This window comes from Sphaeramia orbicularis, chromosome 20 (genome assembly GCF_902148855.1).
Source record: "Sphaeramia orbicularis chromosome 20, fSphaOr1.1, whole genome shotgun sequence".
Taxonomy (NCBI): Eukaryota; Metazoa; Chordata; class Actinopteri; order Kurtiformes; family Apogonidae; genus Sphaeramia; species Sphaeramia orbicularis.
The window spans coordinates 11,702,012-11,727,628 of NC_043976.1; the positions used below are offsets into that span (position 1 = coordinate 11,702,012).

The window sequence follows — 25,617 nt, forward strand, 5'->3', positions numbered from 1 at the left end:
ACTCGTCACACCAAAGGAGATTTCAAAAATAGTTGGAGTGTCCATAAAGACTGTTTATAATGGAAAGAAGAGAATGACTATGAGCAAAACTATTACGAGAAAGTCTGGAAGTGGAGGAAGCAACAAAAAACGTACCAAAGCTTTTATTAAAGCTCTCAAATCCAAAATCCTAAAGGATCCAACCAAATCCATGAGAAAAATGGCAATTGAACTTGAGGTAGACAACAAGACCGTTAGAAATGCAGTAAAATATGATTTGAAGATTTAAATTCTCATGACTTTCAAATAAACTAATTGGTCATACACTGTCTTTCAATCCCTGCCTCAAAATATTGTACATTTTGCTTCCCCACCCTGTATATAAGAAATTTGAGTTCAGAGATGCAGTGAGGTTGAGGTTCCAGCTTAACCCTTTTTTTTCTGACTATTTCTGTAATGTTGTTTAATGTCTGTTTTTTAAATCAATCTTCCTGTGTTCTTTTGTGCAGGTGGCTCGTCTTGGCTATGGCAATGATCCGCTTCTACATCCAGAAAGGAACACACAAGGGTCTGTACAGAAGTATAGCAAGGACACTCAAGTTTTTCCAGACCTTTGCGTTAGTTGAGGTAAAACTTTGAGTAGGATTACACTGGCTGTGTCGTTCTAATGCTGAGGATAACCCATTAAGATTTAACTTGTGCATGTTTTTTATTACAGGTGGGACATTGCGCTGTTGGTAAGTCATGATTTTGGTTGTATTATAACCTGGTTTACATGCCAGTACCTGTCCAGATGTACACTGGTGATGTGTGGTTTGTTTGGGCGTCGCCACAGGAATCGTGAGGACTTCTGTGATTGTAACTGGGGTTCAAGTATGTTCAAGGATTTTCATGGTTTGGTTCATAACCAACAGCATCAGACAGGTGAATATGATGCACACACACTCTGAACAACAGCTTTAATCCTAGTTTTTACCTCCACCATTACTCTACCTTTAGTTTAGTTTAGTTTGATTTAGTTTAGTTTTGCAGTTCTGCTCAATTATACATCAGATGATCCCAGCATACAGTCGCAGAAAAAATTATTAGACCACCCATTTCTTCTTCATTTTAATACCTGGTACAATTAAAGGTACATTTGTTTGGACAAATATAATGGTAACAACAAAAATATCTCATAAAAGTTTAATTTAAGAGTTGATATTTAGCCAGTTTCCATGTTTTCTTGATAATAACCAAAATCACTTCAGGTCTTACATCAATATCTATGGCATTGTACTGACAAAAACAGTGCTTTTAGGCATTCCATGTTTTCTTTTCTGTCTGTTTTAGTCACATGATACACACAGGAGTTAGTACTGGATTGCATAACGATTGTTTTTGATGATTTTTGATGGTCTAATAATTTTTTCTTTGACTGTATTATGGAACAGGTTAAATAAATAAATAAATAAATAAATAAATAAATAAATAGATAAGTAATATTATATTTCCATCACTGAAAATAAATCTTTAGGTCGAACTTTAATCTTATTTTAACCCTTAAAAACCTAGAACTATTTTTGTGTCCACTTCAGGTTTCTTTACATTTTTTTTTTTTTTAATTTAGTTACAGGACAGTGTGTATTGGCATTAATTACAAAGAACAAGATCCATGCACCAGATTTAGCAGAGAAGCTAATTTCCATCTGTTGTCCTGGACATCTAACTTTTCATCAGTGATTTATCATAATTTATTACAATATTATCCTCTGCATTTAGCATTTTTCAGTGAAAATCCAGTCTTTTTCTGTATTAAATTTACTGATCATGTAGATGTTTATAGAAGCTCAGAGGAAATTCAAAGGTTATTATATCAAAACAGATAAAACTGAAGAAAAGTGACTTTTTTTTAGCAAAATATATCATTAACTGAACATAAAACTCTGATTATGATCTGATTTCTGGAGTTGTCAGATTATTAGTGATCAGGTTTTATTAGATAACAACAGCAATCTGATTATTAGAAATCAGATTAAAATGTCTGGATTTCTCCCCAATACCCTGATGTCTTCGGGCATGTATACCCATTAATCTGATTTATTTTGTTCTTTTGCATCTGCACCTGTAAAAAAAGAGATGAAAACATAAGAGGAAATTTTACTGACGTAATCAAACATGAGTGGAAGACAGTAATACAAAGTGTGAGTCAAGTAAATGCATCAGATCTGACTATTACAGTTATCTGATTACCCCCAGTTACTGGATTTTTATGGTCATGTAAACAGTTTTGCAGAAAACAGTAGTGTTTCCACCTCTAAGTCAAACAATGGTGACGTCCATATCTGATGATGAAAAGCTGAGATCCTGCATTTTACCTGGAGTATTGACATGCATTGATAGGATTAGTAGTTGACAAGTTATTTCATATTTTAGGTCAATAGATACTGTTTATGTCTTTGAGGATGAACACTTAACAGTGTTCAGTCAGGGCCAAAAGGTTTTGTTTTCGCAAGTTTTGCTGCTTCTGTTTTATAGATATAGATATAGATATAGATATAGATATAGATATAGATAGATTTTATTTTGAACATAGGTAGGCAAAAGAAATTCCAGATTTAAAAGAACACTCCAATATATGGAAATAAATCAACCAAATAGAAAACAAATATCACACAAATGTAAAACAACTTCATTGTGGCTTTTTAACAATACTTTATGTGTGAAAAGGAGCAGGAAGAGCCGAGTTTGTACTGTCCAACCCCAGTTTTACACGACTGGACTAATGTAGCTAATGTATACAGTCCATTTAAAGAACAGGCCAGTCATTAAATTAGAAAAATTAGAACAGATGATTACATACCATCAGTAACTATTACTGCTGTACTCATGTTCAGTGTTACTATATATCTGGAAAATAAGGTTTTTATTCATGTTTTTAAATTTTGTGATGTTTTCACACTGTTTGATACTTAGATCCATTCTATTCCACCACCACCAGAGGGAGAATGTGAGAGCAAATGAATAATGGGTCAATAATGTAAAGCGCCTTGGGTGTCTAGAAAACCGCAATATAAATCCAATCCATTATTATTATTATTATTATTATTATTATTATTATTTTTTTTTTTTTTTATTATTATTCCATTAAACCACTCCACAACATGAAATAATGCATCCGTTTAAGATTTGTTCTAGTGAAATGTTTCATATGTAGTTTCTGTCTGTAGTCATAATCACCCTCTCTATCTGTGAATAACTGTTTTTTTAGGCTGTTTCCTTTGTGTTCCTGTGGTGAAAATTAACTATGAACTTTTAAAGTTTAAGTGACTCTTATTGGCTGTGAATCATATTTATGCAAGGAGTCATTTTGTATCTGTCTATTAGTCAGTTATTAAAAATAAATACTCAAAGGGCCTGATTTACTAAGATCGCAAATAACGGGAACAGATTTGCTTGCTTGCGCTAAAAAATGCGCGTGCTATTGATCTGCATGTCACGGGTGATCAACTAAGATTGCCAGCGTAAACGACAACAGGTGCCAAGTTTTGGAGACCGCCCTATTTAAATGAGGATTTTGCGTGCGCTACTGGTTGTCGTCATGGAGATAGTACGCTGGAAAAACTACTCTGGGATACGCCAGCACTAATGGTAATGTTGTGAGGAGATTAGTCATAGAAGGTATTGCATGACTCCTCCTTGTGACTGGACCCAAATCATCTCTGGTTCAGCTAGAAGTTCTAAAATGGCATTGCTGGGTAGATACTCTCAATTTTTTTTCTTCCATCATTCCCAAAATGTTGATGCGAGCAAAACATATTGGTTCTCCGTGTTGCCTTTGGTTGGGCCTATGCTGCGTCCTCGCCACAACAACTGCAGACAGTTTTGCGCGAAGCTGTGCCAGTTAACCCGGTAAAACCTGAACCATTAAATCACTGACAGAGAATTCCAGTTCTTTGAAACTGGAGCCTTTATTGGTCCTTCTGAACAACCAAAAATGTTTTTTTCAAATATCAATTTCCATGTATGAGTTTCAATTTTGTATCATATTTGATACATTGGGTCTCAATGCTCAAATATTATTAGTTTTGAACAAACAAAAGCATAATATAACACAAACATGTCTAACAAATTGGTAATTCCTTTTCAAAAGTAGCAGTTCTGCCTCCTTCCTCATTAATGACAGTCTTGTAGTGTCACTGGAAAGTGCGGTGGCCCAGAAGTGCAACAGCCCAAAAAAATTATCCATATAAGAAAAAAAAAGAACAGCCCAAAAAATTATCCACTATAAGAAAAAAAATAGAACAGGCCAAAAAATTATCCACTAAATGAAAAAAAGAGAACAGCCCAAAAAAAATATCCACTATAAGAAAAAAAATAGAACAGGCCAAAAAATTATCCACTATAAGAAAAAAAATAGAACAGGCCAAAAAATTATCCATATAAGAAAAAAAAAGAACAGGCCAAAAAATTATCCACTATAAGAAAAAAAATAGAACAGGCCAAAAAATTATCCACTAAATGAAAAAAAGAGAACAGCCCAAAAAAATATCCACTATAAGAAAAAAAATAGAACAGGCCAAAAAATTATCCACTATAAGAAAAAAAATAGAACAGGCCAAAAAATTATCCACTAGCCCAAAAAATTATCCACCATAAGAAAAGAAAAACATCATCCATGTTTTCAGTTAAGAGGGCACTGTTTACCCGAAAGGTTTCTTGCTTTAAAATTAAGGCCAGCAGACAAAATAAAAGCATAGGCTTAAAATTTTTATGGCCTTCAGCTAATGTGGCTAATGCTAACGAAGTAACCCACCGGAAGTGGAGGTTGATGCACTAAAAATAAAGTTATTTTAAAAACAGATAGTGGATAATTTTTTGGGCTAGTGGATAATTTTTTTGGGCTGATCTCTTTTTTTTCTTATAGTGGATAATTTTTTGGGCTAGTGGATAATATTTTTGGGCTGTTCTCTTTTTTTTTCTTTTAGTGGATCATTATTTGGGCTGTTCTCTTTTTTTTTCTTTTAGTGGATTATTTTTTGGGCTGTTCTCTTTTTTTTTCTTTCAGTGGATCATTATTTGGGCTGTTTTCTTTTTTTCTTACAGTGGATAATTTTTTGGGCGAGTGGATAATTTTTTTGGGCTGTTCTCTTTTTTTTTCTTACAGTGGATAATTTTTTTGGGCTGTTCTCTTTTTTTTTCTTATAGTGGATCATTTTTTGGGCTAGTGGATAATTTTTTGGGCTGTTGCACTTCTGGGCCACCATAGGAAAGGCCTCTGGTGAATGAATTCCTCCTCCCTGGTGGATGATCCCTGTATTGCATGTATCTAATTGTACACATCAGGTTTATCACAATGATCATGTAGAGGGGGTCAAAACTCATGTATCAAATATGATACATTTGGCATTACAGGGTTAAAACCTGCCTTTCAGACGCACTAAATATAGACACAAAATCAGCCAGCACAATCAGATTCAGGTTTGGTAAATCATATTTTGCGCGCTAAATAAATATTTGCATCTACTCCTCCCAGTAATTTTCAATAATGTTGTGGCAGAAACGCCCATATTGCATAATCATCGAGACAAACACACTAAATGGGTTGCGCGAGCTGTTTTACCCATTTAGTAGATCAGCCTCAACGTGTTTTTGCGTGCTCAGTCAAGTTTGTGCACATTTTTTACATGCGCAACCTTTAGTAAATCAGGCCCTAAGCTACTGAGATGTTTACTTAGAATCACTACATCACAGGTGTCAAACATGCGGCCCGGGGGCCAAATCTGGCCCGCCAAAAGTTTCATTCCGGCCCGGGGGATGAAAGTGCAAAAATTTACCTGAACAGTCCAGGTTGTCCAAATCATTTTGGTTCAGGTTCCACATACAGACCAATGTGATCTCCAGTAAAAATAATAACACAATAACCCATAAATAATGACAACTACAAATTTTCTTTGTGAAAAATTATGTGGAAAAAATGTAAGTGAAAAAAATAACATTACACTGTGAAAATATTAACATTTACAAAACTCTTCTTTCACAATAAAATGCAAATAAATACATAAATAAAAACAAAGATGAACAACCTGAAATGTGCAATTTTAACAATATTCTGCCTTTTACTAAATGTTTTGTGCATTTATGGATTCACTGTAATCTGGAGTTGTGGTAATAGTAAGAGACATAATATTGTAGAAATTGTTCAAATTTTAGTCCCAAACTCCAAAATTTTAACAATATTCTGCCTGTTACCAAATGTTTAAATAACACTGTGTGTAATGTACATGTATAAATAATAAATCAAGGCATAATATTGTTAAAATTGCACTAATTTTTCAAATAAAATTTCTGTTTTTCAGCTTATTCACATTTTTTTTGTAACATGTAAATATTGTCATAATTTAATTGGGGTTTTTTTGTACTAAAACAAAAAGAAAAACTTGGATTTGTCATTATTTATAGGTTATTAAGTATTATTTTACTGGTCTGGCCCACTTGAGATCAAATTGGGCTAAATATGGACCCCTGAACCAAAATGAGTTTGACAGCCCTACACTCCATTATCCTGCTTGTCCTTGTACTCAACACTTGTGCTGTTTTGAATCTTAAATGAAGATCCAGAATGAAGAAAGTGTAATCCTGTTCCTGGTCGTGTGGACGTTCACAGAGATTACCAGATATTCCTACTACACATTCAACCTGCTCCACCACCTGCCGTACTTCATCAAATGGGCCAGGTGGAGATGCCATTCCCTCGACCCCCCCCCCCTCCCTCAACCCCCCCCCCCCCCCCCCCCCCCCCCCCCGGCCTGTGCACCCTCATCCTAACGGCTGGCTGGGATGAGCTTGAATTGTCATTAGTGTGTTGGACAATGTGTGTGTGCATGTCGTCCCTGATCTGGCGAGTTCACCTCTGGCATGCTTCCCTCCCCAGGCCTAGACTGGGCTTTACATCAGGAAGTAGTGCAGCCGAGTGTATTAAGTATCAGCCGGCTCACACACACACACACACACACACACACACACACACACACACACACACACACACACACAGAGGAGAAGCATGTGTGTGTTTATTGATTAGCACCTCGTTAGCCATCCTCTGCGTGTTGGGATTGAGCTACTGCTAACATTGTTCTCAGATATTAATGAAAAATGAAAGAGTGTGAGTTGAATCGTCTTTGTTTTTGCATTTTTAACCCTTTCATGCATACTGGTCACATCAGTGGACAGTTCTTCTCCAGCTGTTCTCTTGTATATTCTTGGGTTTTGTTGTTTTAGTTCCATATCAGCCAAACACAGTGGACGTTCATGCATCATCCCATACACTGACATTCAGACCGTTACTGTAACTTTGCTGTTGTTGATAAACCTGATCTGCACTAACATGTTTGAGTGTAAAAATTTGCTAACTGTTATTAGACTATAATTAACAGTTTTTTTGTTTTTGTTTTTTTTTCATAAAGGTTTTTTTTTTTTTTTTTGCATATTATCTCTATGAAGTGAGTAATGACTAGTATTCGAGTATGTTAACCCTTTCATGCATGAATTGTGAGGACATTAATCAAGATTTATTTTCCCTGTGTGTTTTTATTCCTCTCTAGGCACCAAAAAAACCAATGCGATTGAAACTTTTCTTATGAATCTATTTTTCATGGAGTTCCAAAAATGTCCACTCAGCTCGACACCATGTATTTAGTTTTTGAAGTTTTTGAACCTGATCTGCAGTAACATGTTTGAGTGTAAAAATTTGCTAACTGTTATTAGACTATAATTAACAGTTTTTTGTTTTTTTTTTTCCATAAAGGTTTTTTTTTTTTTTTTTTTTTTTGCATATTATCTCTATGAAAGGAGTAATGACTAGTATTCGAGTATGTTAACCCTTTCATGCATGAATTGTGAGAACCTTAATCAAGATTTATTTTCCCTGTGTGTTTTTATTCCTCTTTAGGCACCAAAAAAAACCCAATGCGATTGAAACTTTTCTTATGAATCTATTTTTCATGGAGTTCCAAAAATGTCCTATCAGCTCGACACTATTTATTTAGTTTTTGGAGAAAAGAAACATGTATTTACTGATACATCATGTGAAAACTATGAAATAAAAACACTTAATGCAGCTAATCTAATGTTTTCTCACATTTTCACATACTCTAATACTAGTCATTACTCACTTCATGGAGATAATATGCAAAAAAACCCAAATAACCTTTATGTAAAAAAAAAACCCAAAACTGTTTAATAATAATGACAAGCAATTGATTTACACTTAAACATGTCACTGCAGATCAGGTTTATCAAGAACAGCAAAGTTACTGTAATGGTGTGAATTGCAGTATATGGGATGGTGCATAAGTGTCCACTGTGTTGGCTGATATGGAACTAAAACAACAAAACCAATGAGTATATAAGACAACAGCTGTAGAATAACTGTCCACTGTAGTGACCACTATGCATGAAAGGGTTAAAATGTGAGAAAACATCAGATTAACTGCATGAAAAATGTTTTTATTTCATAGTTTTCACACAATGTATCAGTAAATACATGTTTCTTTGCTTCTAAAATTAAACGCATGGTATCCAGCTTAGTGGACATTTTTGCAACTCCATGAAAAATAGGTTCCTTAAAAAAAAAAGTCTTTTTTTTTTGTTTGTTTTTTTAATTTTATTTCGAACATGCAAAGAAAATAAAACAAAACAACGCAAATTAAGACATAAACAAAATAACATTTAAATGGACAGAATCTATCTTCAAGTACATACAAGTCAGAATTTTGCATGGTCAAAAAGGAGTAGGAAGAAGTATAAACTTATTTAATCCTACCCCTCAGTGCTTTTACACCTTTATCATTAACTTTATACAACAATCAGCCTGTACTATTTCCCTTATTTTAGCATCGAACCACAACAATCCATAATGCAGTAACTGAATTATCCACAACAGTATGTTCATGTCAGTACAGTCATACAAACAGACTCAACAAATCCAACATTTTCTTTAATAATTACAGCAGCTTTATCAGTACAACATCATTCATAAACAAACAAGCCACATTGTCATAATTTAATACTGTACCTCTCAAGAATCAATTCTTTATATCTTTTTTTAAACTGAATTATGTTTGATATTTGTTTGATCTCCACACACAATTTGTTCCACAATTTTCCTCCACAAATGGTGATACAGAAACTTTTTAATGTAGTGCGTACTTTATGAATCTTTGAATTTAATTTTCCCCATAAATCATAGCCTCCCTCTCTTTCACAAAACATTTCTTGAATATTGCCCGGTAGTAAATTGTTCTTTGCTTTATATATTATTTGAATAGTTTTGAATTCCACAAGGTCAATGAGTTTTAAAGTTTTAGATTGGAAAAATAGTGGATTTGTGTGTTCCCGAAAACCAACATTGTGAACAATTCTTATTGCTCTTTTTTGCAATATAAAAATTCTATGTAATGAACTTGTATATGTATTTCCCCATACCTCCAAACAATAACTTAAATATGGTAAGATCAATGAATTATACAGAATCTGAAGTGATTTCTGATCTAATATCCCCTTTGCTCTGGCCAGGACTGAGATGCTTCTGGATAGTTTGTTTTGTAGATATTTTATGTGAGGTTTCCAGCAAATTTTATCATCAATTATCACTCTAAGAAACTTGTTTTGATTCACCTTTTCTATATCTACACCATCTATTTGTACCTTTATCTCATTACTTGTTTAACTTTTGCCAAAAATCATGAATTTTGTTTGACACAGATTTATTGACCACTTATTTTTGTCAAACCATAATTTAGTTTTATTTAGCTCAGAAGTGATTTCAATGGCATTGTTTTTTTCATGCCTAAAGAGGAATAAAAACACTCAGGAAAACAACCTTAGGGCTTTCATAATTTGTGCATGAAAGGGTTAAAAACAGAATTAAGCCAAAAAATTATATCTTTTTTTAAACTGAATTATGTTTGATATTTGTTTGATCTCCACACACAATTTGTTCCACAGTTTTACTCCACAGGTGGTGATACAGAAACTTTTTAATGTAGTGCGTACTTTATGAATCTTTAAATTTAATTTTCCCCATAAATCATAGCCTCCCTCTCTTTCACAAAACATTTCTTGAATATTGCCCGGTAGTAAATTGTTCTTTGCTTTATATATTATTTGAATAGTTTTGAATTCCACAAGGTCAATGAGTTTTAAAGTTTTAGAATGGAAAAATAGTGGATTTGTGTGTTCCCGAAAACCAACATTGTGAACAATTCTTATTGCTCTTTTTTGCAATATAAAAATTCTATGTAATGAACTTGTATATGTGTTTCCCCATACCTCCAAACAGTAACTTAAATATGGTAAGATCAATGAATTATACAGAATCTGAAGTGATTTCTGATCTAATATCCCCTTTGCTCTGGCCAGGACTGAGATGCTTCTGGATAGTTTGTTTTGTAGATATTTTATGTGAGGTTTCCAGCAAATTTTATCATCAATTATCACTCTAAGAAACTTGTTTTGATTCACCATCTACAGGGTGGGGAAGCAAAATTTACAATATTTTGAGGCAGGGCTTGAAAGACAGTGTATGACCAATTAGTTTATTGAAAGTCATGAGAATTTATTTGCCACAAGAAAACTGACATAATAGAAAATGTTTTTATTCTATGTGTCCTCCTTCTTTCTCAATAACTGCCTTCACACGCTTCCTGAAACTTGCGCAAGTGTTCCTCAAATATTCAGGTGACAACTTCTCCCATTCTTCTTTAATAGTATCTTCCAGACTTTCTCGTAATAGTTTTGCTCATAGTCATTCTCTTCTTTCCATTATAAACAGTCTTTATGGACACTCCAACTATTTTTGAAATCTCCTTTGGTGTGACGAGTGCATTCAGCAAATCACACACTCTTTGACGTTTGCTTTCCTGATTACTCATATGGGCAAAAGTTTCTGAAAAGGTATGGATAATAGTGTTAGGTATGATTATGACATCAATATATGTTTGGTTTCAAAACAATTGACGTAGTGCCTGCTGAGAAAAAACAACTAAATGTTCATTGTAAATTTTGCTTCCCCACCCTGTATATCTACACCATCTATTTGTACCTTTATCTCATTAGTTGTTTTACTTTTGCCAAAAATCATGAATTTTGTTTTATACAGATTTATTGACCACTTATTTTTGTCAAACCATAATTTAGTTTTATTTAGCTCAGAAGTGATTTCAATGGCATTTTTTTTTTTTTTTTTCATGCCTAAAGAGGAATAAAAACACTCAGGAAAACAACCTTAGGGCTTTCATAATTTGTGCATGAAAGGGTTAAAAACAGAATTAAGCCAAAACCACCTATGATTGTTGGTCACTTTGCAGAAATACAGTACATTTTTACCGTCAGACCTTAAGAACTGTACGATCGGACTCATTCATTAGATTTCCAGAGCTCAGTGTGATTCTTTTCTCAGTATAATACAGTTCTTGGCTGCACGGTGACATAATACATGCTACTACTGTATGAAGAGCACTTATGACGTGGCAGTCTGGCCTTGCATGTTTCTCTGCTACAGTAGCTCAGCTGAAATTGGACTCGTCAGCTGTACACACTCATAGCCGTCCAACACCCAGGCTTCTTGGCTCGGCGACGGCTCTGTCACTTCAGAACGCAGAAATCCACACATTACATCAAGTATCGGATGAACCGAATCGGTGTTATCTGTGTGTTTTCCACCGACAGACGCTCATCAGCTGCATTTTCTGTCGCAGCTTTAGTAAAAAAATTTGACACCATTTATTTTTGTCCGTGCTATTCTTTTGTTTTGCGTACTGGGATCTTGATTCTCATGCATTACATAGCACTACCACCTCCCCGTACACACACATCCCCCCCCCCACCCCTTCACGTATTTCTTTAAGCATGGAGGAGTCGCCAGGCCCCCAGAGAGGGGCTCATGTTCAGCTGCTCCTGTTTTTAAGACCATCTGTTTTGGTCATGGAATGTTCGCCCAACATTTCTCTCACATCCGCTGAGACGCTCCCCCGAGCCTTTGCTGTGGTCTTGACTAAATGCAGGACCCCCGTAGCCCTGAGTCACCACTTATATTGTACTAGAACAGTTGTGTGTTTTAACAAAAGCAGTCACGCCACGTCACGGTTATGAGCAGTGACAGGTTTGTGTGGCAGGAAAGCAAGAGCGTGACAGAAAATGATGAATTGTCCTGATTATGAGGAGTGTTCGTTTCATAAATTAGGGGTTGTGTTTTTGAGACGTTTACAGATTACGTCAGTTTTTAAGGTATTACTGTAAGTCCTCGAGCATTTTTAGCAAAGACTTGATTTGGCCAAAAATAAAACGTTATGGATTGTAAACGAGTTCAAGTTAAAACATATCTTTCCTCTTTTAGCTTAGTTTTTATTCTGTATTATTTCTGTGCTGTATTTGTACAATAAAAGCAAACAGCAATACCAAAAAATAGAATAGAGCTGAAATGATTAATCGATTAAACCCCTTTAGCCCTATCGGCCCGCCCGTGGGCCTAAAAAATTATATTAATATTCATCTACTTTAAAAATATAATAAATCAGGACAATGGATGTTTTTTTCAACTTCTGCTCAAAGTTTAGACCCTAATGTTAATAAAAGTACATCAAAAGTGTATTTTAGTGCAAACTTTAATGTTCAAACATGATTTTTAATCTTTGTGCGGTGAAATATACGCTATTAAAAATCTCCAACACGAACAATTAATTTATGCATATCATCGTCAGTCCAGCCGGAAAAAAAACAGGCAAGGGTAAAAAATTCCAATTTTTCTTTTAGTTGGTTACAGTTTACTCAGGCATAGTAATAGATACAATAGTTTAGACAATGGGAATAGATTCTGTGAGGTCTCTAAATGTCCACAGACACCAAGAACATCCATATGAACCTTATTATTGTGAAGTAATTCTTCATTTACTTTGGGTATGACTTTTTAGGCGTTTTTCCCCTGAAAATATGATCAGGGTTTTCAAATCGATTCAAAATTCTGTCACAGTTTTCCTGAATTGCAGTTTCATTTCCTGAATTTTGCTGCCGTTAAACATTGGTTCCGCTCTCATGTTTCACACGGACACTTATTGTGACGCACATGACACCAGGATCGACAGAAAGTTGTATATTTGTTCCATCTTAAGCGTTTAGTAAATTAGACTTAAACAATTTTATTGAAGACTGCAGTGCACATAGATATTCTTATATATCCTTTTACTTTCATACTTTTTGTGATTGTAGTTTCAGTTGGTTCTGGAATAATGTAATTTTCAGACATGTCTTTTTTACATTTTTACTATTTTTTGGCCTATCATCGTTTAATCGAATCAAACAATCATTAGATTAATCGGTTACAAAAATAATCGACAGCTGCAGCTCTAAAGTAGAACTTGCAAAGGTGCCAAAAATACTAACTTACTTTGATACTTTTTGTGATTGTTGTTTCAGTTGGTTCTGGAATAATGTCACTTTCAGACATGTCTTTTTTACATTTTTACTATTTTTTGGCCTATTATCGTTTAATCGAATCAAACAATCATTAGATTAATCGGTTACAAAAATAATCGACAGCTGCAGCTCTAAAGTAGAACTTGCAAAGGTGTCAAAAATACTAAAATAAATATGATTAAATGGAGAAAAATGCTCACAGTGAGTATAAATACAACAAACCAACAGGTCATGGTTGGATTTTTTATCGAGTATGAAATCCTCCAGATCTGGATTTGTCACTTTACGCATGTTTCACAGACTTTTTAGATATTTATTTGGACATTCTGACTGTTAGTAAAAGTGCATTTTTCTTGTTGTGTGTTTTTCTTTTCTGCATGTGGCTGTAACTGCAGAACTGTGTGACTGTAACAGAACTAACATGTGAACCTCAGCTCACCTCTGGATTTGAAGACCTCTCTCCCCTTCTCGTTTTTCTTTCCCAGATACAACCTGTTCATCGTCTTGTACCCGCTGGGAGTCATTGGAGAGCTGCTAACCATTTACGCCGCTCTGCCGTTCGTACGCAGAACTGGAATGTACTCCATGAGGCTTCCTAACAAGTATAACGTGTCGTTCGACTACTACTACTGCCTCATCATCGTCATGCTGTCGTACATCCCACGTAAGGAGTATTTTTACTAAAACACACTGAACTCAGCCTATAAAGCACTTTTTCCTTTTTAAGGACCACATTCAGCTTTTCTATAAATCCATATGTGATCCTTGAATAATTGCAAACAGTCCTGTATGACTGACATGATGATGATGATGATGATGATGATGATGATGATGGTCTCTTATGTCATAATAATGATTAGTAACATTACATGGTGGTTTATAAATAACCACCTACTAGTGACATCATGTAAGTGATGTTTGGCCTGGATAGATACAGTTACCTCTAGGGCTGGGTACCAAAACGGATAGAACTGGCATCCACTGGACCCAATGAAAAAAAAAGAGGGTTAATTGTGTAGCAGAAAATTTTAGTTAGATTTCATTTAATATGTATTAGATAACGGCAATGTTTTTTTGTCCTCTATAAGAGACAAGAGTTTCACAGCATTACTTAGAACAAAAAAAAAAAAAATAGTGTCATGCTGTTTCCAGTCATTCCAATCATTTCATGTAAAAAAGCCAAACCTTTTGCTTTTCTGGGTCTAAGGAGGATATTTAAGTATACTTGAACCCAGGGGTGTCAAACTCATTTTAGTTCAGGGGCCGTATGATCTCAAGTGGGCCGGACCAGTAAAACAATAACAACTAGAAGCACTCGGAGAGCGCAGACCTCCGCCAAGGCTGATCAGTGGGCCCCCCCACCCCCGATCACCACCAAAATTTAATCATTTCTTCCTTATCCCATTTCCAACAAACCCTGAAAATTTCATCCAAATCTGTCCATAACTTTTTGAGTTATGTGGCACACTAACGGACAGACAAACAAACAAACAGACAAACAAACAAACAAACAAACCCTGGCAAAAACATAACCTCCTTGGCGGAGGTAATGAAAAAAGTTAAATTAAATAATGATAATGTTTACATCCACAAAGTTTCCTTAAAATCTGAATAATAGGAACAACTTGAAATGTCTTAAGAAAATTAAGTGCAATTTAAAAAATATTATGCCTCTGTTTATCATTTACTCGTGTACATTATAACTTACAGATCACGGTGGATCTACAAATACACACAACATTTAATAACAGAATGTTGGTAAAATTGCATTTACTTCTCTTAAGACATTTCATGGTGTTCATATTTGTTCAGGTTATTCAAATTTTTTGTAAAAGTATAGTTTGTCACTGTAAACATTTTCATGTAATTTAACTTTTTTACACCAAAACAAAGAGAAAATTTGCAGTTGTCAATATTTATAGGATGATATTTTACTGCTCTGATCCACTTGAGAACTAATTGGTCCGTATGCATCTCCATGTGGAAACTGAATTAAAAAGATTTTGACACGAGTGATTGTTAATTTCTTCAGTGTAATTTTTGCACTTCATAAATTCATGCCATTGGCCGGATTGAACCCCTTGGCGGGCTGGATTTGGCCCCCGGGCCACATGTTTGACACCTGTGCTTTAACCTGTTTATTCAGTGTTTTTCAACCTTGGAGTCTCCTGGAATTCAAACGGGGTTGCCTAAAATTTCTAGTAATTGCTAAAAAAAAATTTAAAAATTGAAATTAAAAAGAAAAAAAAAACACTAATAACTTTTTGTAATGATTCAATATATATTTCTTTGTAATTTAAACACCACACAGTTTTCCTAATAAAAACCAAATTCAAATAAAATGCAGGATATAATATCTGAGAGGTCATATCTTGAGTGACCTGATCATGTGACCGTGTGCATTACTACACTTCAACCTGTTCAGACACAGTCACAGTCAGAAAACCAGACTGAACAGAGAATGGAAAGATTTGTTCGCCTGCCTGCCCCCGCTAAGACATCTCCAAGAGAAAAATGTCTCAGTTTTGAATGTCTGGGGTCGCCAGAAATGTTTGATGTTAAAATGGGGTCACGAGCCAAAAAAGGTTGGAAACCACTGTGTTAATTTCTAAGTTAATATTTCAGTTCAGTTTCAATGTCAACCATTATTTGTGTTTTAGTGTCACTTCATTCACTATAATAGGTCAGCAGTAGTTTAGAATATTGCAAAAATACACAATTATCCCTTTTAACTTTCACTGTAAAACTTCAGAAGGAGCCGTTCTCGTCTTCTTCAGTATCACATCGCAGTCTCATATGTCAGCATTTACAGCATGGAAGGAATGAACATTATGAAGGTCTCAAATGTCCATGTGCATTGAACTGAATTTAGTTTTGTTGCAGTAGAAGCTTAAAGGACCTGCTCGGGTAAAACTATAGGTACTGCATTGCTTTGCACTGTATATTTTGTTATATGCAAACTATATGTAGTTAGTACACTTTCTGTTTGTTGCAGGCCTCAGTACACTGCAAAAATCCAAATCTTACCAAGTGTATTTTTCCTCATTTTTACTCAAAATATCTCATCACACTTAAAATAAGACATAATCACCTAAAGAGTAACTTCTAAGTGAGATATAAGAACTTATTTTTAGACAACACATCTGGAAAATCTTATTTCAAGAAATCTTAGCAAGATAATTTTCACTTGTTCCATTGGCACTTTTTTTTTTTGCTTGAATTAAGCAAAAAAAAAATCTTGAATTAAGCAATAAAATGTACCAATGGAACAAGTGAAAATTATTCGTAAGATTTCTTGAAATAAGATTTTCAAGATCTGTTGTCTAAAAAAAGTTCTTATATCTCACTGAAAACTTCCTCTGTAGGTGATTATGTTTTATTTTAAGTGTGATGAGATATTTTGACTAGAAATGAAAAAAAAATGCTTGGTAAGATTTGGATTTTTGCAGTGTGTAAAGCAAAGCCTGGTGTATAAAATGCATTGGGTATAGAGTATGTTGCAGTGGTTTTAATTACTAGAAAATATCTGATATTTAAATGCTGATAAATGATCACTCCTGCCCCTCATCCCAAAAAACTGACACTGAAAAATATAATGGACAGAGCCCCTGAGTCCCAAAAGGTGATATCTGTGTTTTATGGTGTTCACATAAGGCTGAGTGTCCCAGTTTAACATTTAATCTTGTGATAATATGTTATTTCGTGGGAGAAAGATATTATCACATACAAACAAGACAGGCTAATTGTCGTGTGCTAACATGTTATTGTCTCATGGGAATAGACATTATCTGGAGAAAAACAGTTATTGTGTTGGGCTAATGTGTTATCTTTTGCAAATTTGATCTCTCTGATCCTCCAGTTTTGTTTCCTGCCATTAAAAAGAGTTGAACATAGTTTTATTCTGTCAGTGCCCTTGACTGTGGTGCTGATGAAGATCTGGAGTTGGTCCATGAGGGCTGATAATGGAAACACACTGCTCCTACTGTCTGCAGAGTACTACTGCTAATGCTAATGCTAATGCTAGGTGTTAATTAGGATGGGGAAAATGCAGAGATGGAATTTATCTGTGGAGAATGATTGATTGATTGACTTATTGATTGATTGAAGTATTTATTTCAAATATGAATGTAAAATAAATAAATAAATAAACAGACTAAACATTTGAACATAAGACATAAAATACATATTTGAAAAGGAGTGAGAAGAAGTATAACTTTTAAACTCCCACCTCCTCTCTTTAAATAAATAATAACAATAATAAGCTTCTTAGTCTAAATATATCTGTACTCTAATGTCTGATACTTAGTGTTAAATAATTTTATTTCTGACTTTATATTATTATGAACAGATAATAATACAAGTTAACGTTAACCCTTCCACAAGACAGGAGAATTATCCAGTGCTAATCTGTTATTATCTTAGTGTGTTAACATTTTATCATGGGGGAACGAAATATGATCATGTGTAAACCAGATAAAATAACATGTTTATCTTGTGGAAACTAGATATTATCTTATGTAAAATAATTATCACCTTGTGGGAACAAGATGCAACACAAACAAAATAAAAGATAGACCATTTTACGACTGTTTGATAATGAATGTAATGTAATATTTCACTGAATTACTGTTGGACTGAACATCTAAGTCCAAGTATTAACAAATAAATCTGAATTAAGAACATCAAAACCATCATCAAATATCAGACCAACTGAGAAGAGAACATCAAACTAACAATAAAGAAGTCGAGGTGAGAATGATTCTTATCATTAGAGTTACTGACTTATTTTTCCTCATAGAACTGGAGTAAACCTAGTATCTATCTATCTATCTATCTATCTATCTATCTATCTATCTATCTATCTATCTATCTATCTATCTATCTATCTATCTATCTATCTATCTATCTATCTATCTATCTATCTATCTATCGTTCTATCTATCGTTCTATCGTTCTATCTATCGTTCTATCTATCGTTCTATCGTTCGTTCTATCGTTCGTTCTATCGTTCATTCTATCGTTCGTTCTATCTATCTATCTATCTATCTATCTATCTATCTATCTATCTATCTATCTATCTATCTATCTATCTATCTATCTATCTATCTATCTATCTATCTATCTATCTATCTATCTATCTATCTATCGTTCTATCTATCGTTCTATCTATCGTTCTATCTATCTATCGTTCTATCTATCTATCTATCGTTCTATCTATTGTTCTATCGTTCGTTCGTTCGTTTGTTCTATCGTTCTATCTATCTATCTATCTATCTATCTATCTATCTATCTATCTATCTATCTATCTATCTATCTATCTATCTATCTATCTATCTATCTATCTATCTATCTATCTATCTATCTAAACCTATTATCAGCACTGATGAATCCCTTCTTCAGTAGGAGTATATATGTGTAGTTAACTGGTTTAGGCTGAGGCTTCATAAATATTGTAGGTCAGGGGGTCAAACTCACTTTAGTTCAGGGGCCACATTCAGCCCAATGAGATCTGAAGTGGGCCGGACCAATGAAATAATAGGAATAATAACCTATAAATAATAATCCAAATTTTTCTCTGTTTTGGTGTGAAAATTAAATTATTTCATGAAAATGTGAATAATCATGTACACCCTGAAATATCTTTTTAAAAAATAACTGCAATTTCACCAGTATTATGTCGCAGCTTATTATTAACACAATTTACAGATGACAGTGGATCTACAGATGCAGAAAACATCTGTAACAGGTGTTATATTGTTAAAATTGCACTTATTTGAAATTTCAGATGTCTCGTTTTTTTCAGGTTAGTCACATTTGTAAAAGTAAATAATTACCTCCGCCAAGGAGGTTATGTTTTTGCCCAGGTTTGTTTGTTTGTCTGTTTGTTTGTTTGTTTGTTTGTCTGTCCGTTAGTGTGCAACATAACTCAAAAAGTTATGGACAGATTTGGATGAAATTTTCAGGGTTTGTTGGAAATGGGATAAGGAAGAAATGATTAAATTTTGGTGGTGATCGGGGGTAGGGGGGCCCATGGGGGGGGGGCCACTGATCAGCTTTGGCGGAGGTCTGCGCTCTCCGAGTGCCTCTAGTTTCATAATGTAATTTTACTTTTTTCACATTAGACCAAGGAGAAAATTTGGAGTAGTTATTATTTATGGGTTATTATATTATTATTTTACTTGACATCTCATTGAGTTGTATGTGAACACCCTTGAATGTTAATATTTTCAGTGTAATTTTTGCACTTCTGAAATTCATCCCTGGCGAGATTGAACCATTAACAGTCAAGGGTGTTCAGGTGCCACATTTATTAACTTATTTATTATTAGGATCCCCATTAGCTGATGCAGGACGTCAGCTACTCTTCCTGGGGTCCACATACAACTCAATGTGATGTCAAGTAAAATAATAATATAATAACCCATAAATAATGACAACTCTAAACTTTCTCCTTGGTCTAATGTGAAAAAAGTAAAATTACATTATGAAATTATTTACATTTACAAATGTGACTCACCTAAACAAATGAGAAACCTGAAATTTCAAATAAGTGCAGTTTGAACAATATAACACCTGTTACAGATGTTTTCTGCATCTGTAGATCCACTGTCATCTGTAAATTGTGTTAATAATAAGCTGTGACATAATACTGGTGAAACTGCAGTTATTTTTTAAAAAGATATTTCAGGGTGTACACGATGATTGATATTTTCATAGAATAATTTATATTTTCACACCAAAATAGAAAAATTTTGATTATTATTTTAATATTAACAGTCAAGGGCGTTTGGGGGTCACATACAAGTCAATGTAATGTCATGTAAAATAAAAACATAATAACCCATAAATAATGACAAATCCAAATTTTCTCCTTGGTCTAATGTGGAAAAAATGTCAAACTGCATTATGAAATTATTTACAATAAAATGTGGCCAACCTGAACAAGTGAGGAACCTGACATTTCTTAAGACCAGTAAGTGCAATTTTAACAATCATTTGTCGGGCCGGTTTTGGCCCATGGGCCTAATGTTTGACACCCCTGCTGTAGGTTACCTTAACCCTTTATCAGGCAAGTGACTATTTTTGGTCATTTCAAATATGGGGCCAATCCCGTGCCTCAGTGAGGTCAAGAAGCATGTTGGATTTTATGACATTACACAGTTAATCAGAGATTTTATCGACATTTCGAAGCTTTAAATAGTGAATATGAGTGATTTTTGTCTGTTCATAGCCTTATAATAGTCGTTTTATTGCATGTATTTACTGTTTTTACCAAGTGCTACTGGGATGTTTTATGACAAGAGGAGGTAGACTAATACACTAAAACACAGGTGTCAAACGTGCGGCCCGAGGGCCACACCCGGCCCACCAAAGGGTCCAGTCCGGCCCATGGGATGAATGTGTGAAATGCAAAAATTATACTAAATATATTAACAATCAAGGATGTAAAAATCACTTTAGGTCGATTCAACCCAAAGTGGGTCAGACCAGTAAAATACTATCAGAATAACCTATAAATAATGAAAAACACAAATTTTGCTCTTTGTTTTAGTGTAAAAAAAAAAGTCAAATACACAAAAATGTTTACATTTAGACTAGCCCTTTTACAAAAAATGTCAACAACCAGAAATGTTTTAAGAGAAGTATGTGGAATTTTAATAATATTCTGTTTATGTTTACGCATTTGGCAGACGCTTTTTTCCAAAGCGACTTACAGGGGAAAACCAATTAAATCACTCAATCAATCAAATTTTATTTATATAGCGCCAGATCACAAAAAAGTTATCTCTTGACATTTTATATATAGAGTTGGTCAAAACCAGACTCTAAGTCAATTCTACAGAAACCCAACAGAATCCTCCTGGAGCAAACACTTGTGACTGGTGACAGTGGCGAGGAAAAACTTCCCTTTAACAGCAGAAACCTGGAGCAGACCCAGACTCCTGGAGGATGGCCGTCTGCCTTGACCAGTTGGGGTTAAAGAGAGAGAGTAGAGAAGGAGAAAAAGAGAGAGTGATAGAGATAGGGACTGGGGGAGAGGGGGAGAAGGGGGGAGTTGGGGGAGACACATGGAGGTGGTTGAGGATAAGTGAGTGGTGATGATGAGGGCAGGGAAGAGGCCGGACCACCGCAGCAGGTCCAGAGATAATCGTGAAAGAATCTGTGGTTGTCCTGGAAAAAACCTTATTAGAATATTTAAAATGGAATGTTTGAAAGTGCTAGGACAGGAGGTGCTCTCGGAAGAGCTGGGTCTTCAGGAGCTTCTTGAAGATAGGCAGGGATGACTCTGTTCTTGTAGCACTTGGTAGAGCGTTCCACCAACGTGGAACGACCCATGAAAAGAGCCTGGATTGTCTTGTACAAGGTCTGGGGACCACCAGACTACGTTCCCCAGACGAGCGGAGTGGTCGTGGGGCGACATAAGCTTTTATTAGTGCACCTAAGTAGACAGGAGCAGACCCACGGAGAATTTTGTAGGCTAGGATTAAAGATTTGAATTTGATGCGGGCAGCTATGGGTAGCCAGTGTAACTCAATGAGTAAGGGGGTGACATGTGCCCTTTTAGGCTGATTGAAGACCAGACGCGCTGCTGCATTCTGGACCATCTACCTGTTATTAAATGTTTTTGTGCGTTTGTAGATCCACTGTGATCTGTGAGTTATAATGTACATATGACAATGATAAACTGAGGCAGAATATTGTTAAAATTGCACTTATTTTTCTTTAGAATTTTCAGGTTGTTCATATTTGTTCATGTTATGTTCGAGTACAGTTCGTAAATTTAAACATTTTCATTACAGAATTTGACTTTTTTTTTTTTACTCAAAAACAGAGAATACTTTGGAGTTGACATTATTTATCAGTTTTTATCCTATTACACTGAGTTACAAAAAAATGTTTTTTGCAAGTTGTCTAGGTTTTTTCAACTGAATTAGGACCATTTTGCACCGCTAAATCCAAAAATGACATCTGTTTTTCTCAATCAAGTCAGGTTTTTTTGCTAATTTGATTTTGAAAAATTTGATCTTCTCACAAAATTGATTCCATTTTTGTGACTTTATCAGTTGATTTTTTATATAGTTCTCACCCAAAATAGGTTTTAAGAGAAAAAAAAATCCTTTTCTAACAGGATTCCTGTTAGGTACAATGGTGTATTCACCGCAGATGGAGCAGAATACGTCAGGCTTATTTTTGCAAGATCTTCTAGTCGAAGCCATTTCATTCACCTGTAATATTAAAAAAAACATTCATCATAAATTGGCAAAAGTCAAATCTTCAGAACTCGTTTATTGCAAGAAATATGAAAGAATTTTGTATCATATGATGTGAAAATGCCCATAAATATAAGCAAAAATGTTAAAAAGCCAATATGTAGCATAGTTCAGAAAGTTGACCTGATTGAGCAAAATGAATGTGATTTTTGGATTCAGCACACCAAAATGATCCTAAATCAGCTCCAAAAACTTCAACAATAAATTTGTTGTTGACCAGTGTTATTTATATTATTTTACTGGTCCGGCCCACTTCAGATCATTTTAGGCTGTACGTGGCCCCTGAACTAGAATGAGTTTGACACCCCTGCACTAAAGGGTTAAAGCTGACTTCACCTGCCAAACCAAACACACTAACACAGTAGTTCCCAACCTTTTTCCACTCGTGACCCCATCACAAATTTGTGGCGACCCCAGACATTCAAAGCGAAGACTTTTTTTTTTTTGCTAAAATGAATTTGTTTGTGATGATGTTTTGATCATTTCATTATGGAAATTTAAAGTGTTTTTTTTTGTTGTTTTTTGTTTTTTTTTAACTATTGTGTTTTTAATATTGTTGTTTTTAAGTTTTTTAAGTTTGTGGATACTGCTGGAACCTGTAAATTTCCCTATGGGATAAATAAAATATCTATCTATCTATCTATCTATCTATCTATCTATCTATCTATCTATCTATCTATCTATCTATCTATCTATCTATCTATCTATCTATCTATCTATCTATCTATCTATCTATCTATCTATCTATCTATCTATCTACGTAATAGTTTGCTATACTATATTTCAAATAAACATTAATTTTAGATGACATTTACTCTATATAATGTATATTATTATGAACAGAGGCAGTAAAGCCAGGTGTAGATTACTGCATAAAGGGAGAATTTTATTTTCCTTGGTCAGGATATGTACAGTCAGTCCAGCTTGGATTTACAAGACTGACAATTAATACTGAACAAACAAGAACTCAAACTATGAATTATGAAAGAGCTGCAGCATCTGAAACTGACCACAATGAACATTTGACAGATAAACAGAACCACAGAGCTTTAGTTTCAGACTCACAGTTTGTCATGTCTTTTATGGATTGAGATTGTCTCTGTCAACTCAGTATATTTTTTATTGGTAAGTTTTGTTGTTTTTTTTAAATCAGTTATTATGATTATTATTGTAATTATTATGATGCATTTAAATTATCCACTCCTTTGGCTAAGTTAAAAAAAAAACAGTACTTAAAGTTTAAATTATTCAGAAATATTGAATTGAGATGGTAGATGTGTTTTTGTTGTTGACTTTTTTTATTTTTTATTTGTTATTATTATGGTGTGAATGTTCAATGCTGTACACCAGGGGTGTCAAACTCATTTTGGTTCAGTTCCACATTCAGCCCAATTTGATCTCCAGTGGGCTGGACCAGTAAAAATAATAACAGTGAAAAAAGTAAAATTATATTATGATCAGGTTTACATCTACAAAGTTTCCTTAAAAATCTGAATAACATGATCAACTTCACTTGTCTTAAGAAAAACAAAAGCAATTTTAACAATATTCTGCCTCAGTTTATCAGTTTATCATTTACACATGTGCGTTACAATCGCACAAAACATTTAGTAACAGGCAGAATGTTGGTAAAATTGCATTTACTTTTCTTAAGACATTTCCGTTTGTTCATATTTGTTCAGGTTATTCACAATTTTTGTAAAGTCATATAGTTTGGTAATGTAAACATTTTCATGTAATTTGACTTTTTTTTATAACAAAACACAAAGAGAAAATTTGGGGTTGTCATTATTTATAAGTTATTATAATATTTTACTGGTTCTGACCCACTTCAAATCTAATTGGACTGTCTGTGTCTGTATGTGGAACCTCAAATAAAATGATTTTAACATCATTGATTGTTAATATCTTCAGTGTAATTTTTGCATTTCACAAATTCATCCTGCGGGCCAGATTGGACCCTTTGGTGGGCCAGATTTGGCCCCCGGGCCGCATGTTTGACACCTGTGCTGTACACAGTTGATGTAAGCAGTGTATTAGTTGAAAAGGATAGGCAAAAAAATAAGCTTTTGCTTCAAGCCTATTCCTTTTTTTGGTTTTTATGTTTATTACAAGTAATGTACTTAGTAAAATGGTTGATGTAAACCCAAAAATAAATTCATTCATTCAATTACTAGACATTTCAGGCGACCCCATTTGAATTCCAGGCGACCCCACGTGGGGTCCCGACCCCATGGTTGAAAACCCCTGCACTAACAGCTACGATAAGTGAAAATGTTCTGAATTTGTTTCCTGCTTTGTATTTTCCCAGTGTTTCCTCAGCTCTACTTCCACATGCTTCGGCAGAGGAGGAGGGTCCTTCACGGGGAGGTGATAGTGGAGAAGGACGACTAGAAAAACACCACCTCCTGCCGTCGTTTGAGCCAGCCTGCCTCCACATCACACCTCACCCCCCCCACCGCCTTCACCTGCTCATCGTCAGCACCGTCGGCCGATAACGTCACACGCCTGGAAGATCCGCAGCGTCTGAGACGAAGACACCAAACAGCCAGTGCTTCAGTGGGAAGTCATGACAAACCCACGGGGAGTTCAGCGCTACCTGAATGAACTCCTGTTAAGGTGCAAATCGTGTTTACAATCCCAGTTTTTTCCTGGAGCGTTTTTGCAGCGTAGCTTTCCGATCTCCGCACAGTGAGACTTGAACACACCAACCAAAGCACTGCAGCCTGACACACACACACACACACACACACACACACACATAATCCACAGCAGAGTCACAACACTGCACCCCCCTCCAAAGGCTTTCAGGGAAACGTGAACGTGGAAGGAAGATTGTAGGTTGTGTCTCCTGAGTTGTGCCCCCCCACCCCCACCCCCACCCCCCGACTCATCCAAATTGGCAGATTTATAA

The 25,617-nt window shown here is 34.9% G+C and overlaps 1 protein-coding gene across 1 annotated transcript in view; it reads left to right on the forward strand.

Annotated features, from left to right (window-relative positions):
• Window positions 1–25,617, forward strand: part of hacd1 (3-hydroxyacyl-CoA dehydratase 1) — a 36,914-nt gene extending 11,297 nt beyond the window's left edge. The window contains exons 2-7 of the mRNA XM_030123173.1: window positions 489–606; window positions 698–716; window positions 815–903; window positions 6,574–6,695; window positions 13,917–14,095; window positions 25,015–25,617. Of these exons, the coding sequence (XP_029979033.1) occupies window positions 489–606; window positions 698–716; window positions 815–903; window positions 6,574–6,695; window positions 13,917–14,095; window positions 25,015–25,097 (610 nt within the window). The 3' untranslated portion in view covers window positions 25,098–25,617. The remainder of the gene's footprint in view (window positions 1–488; window positions 607–697; window positions 717–814; window positions 904–6,573; window positions 6,696–13,916; window positions 14,096–25,014) is intronic.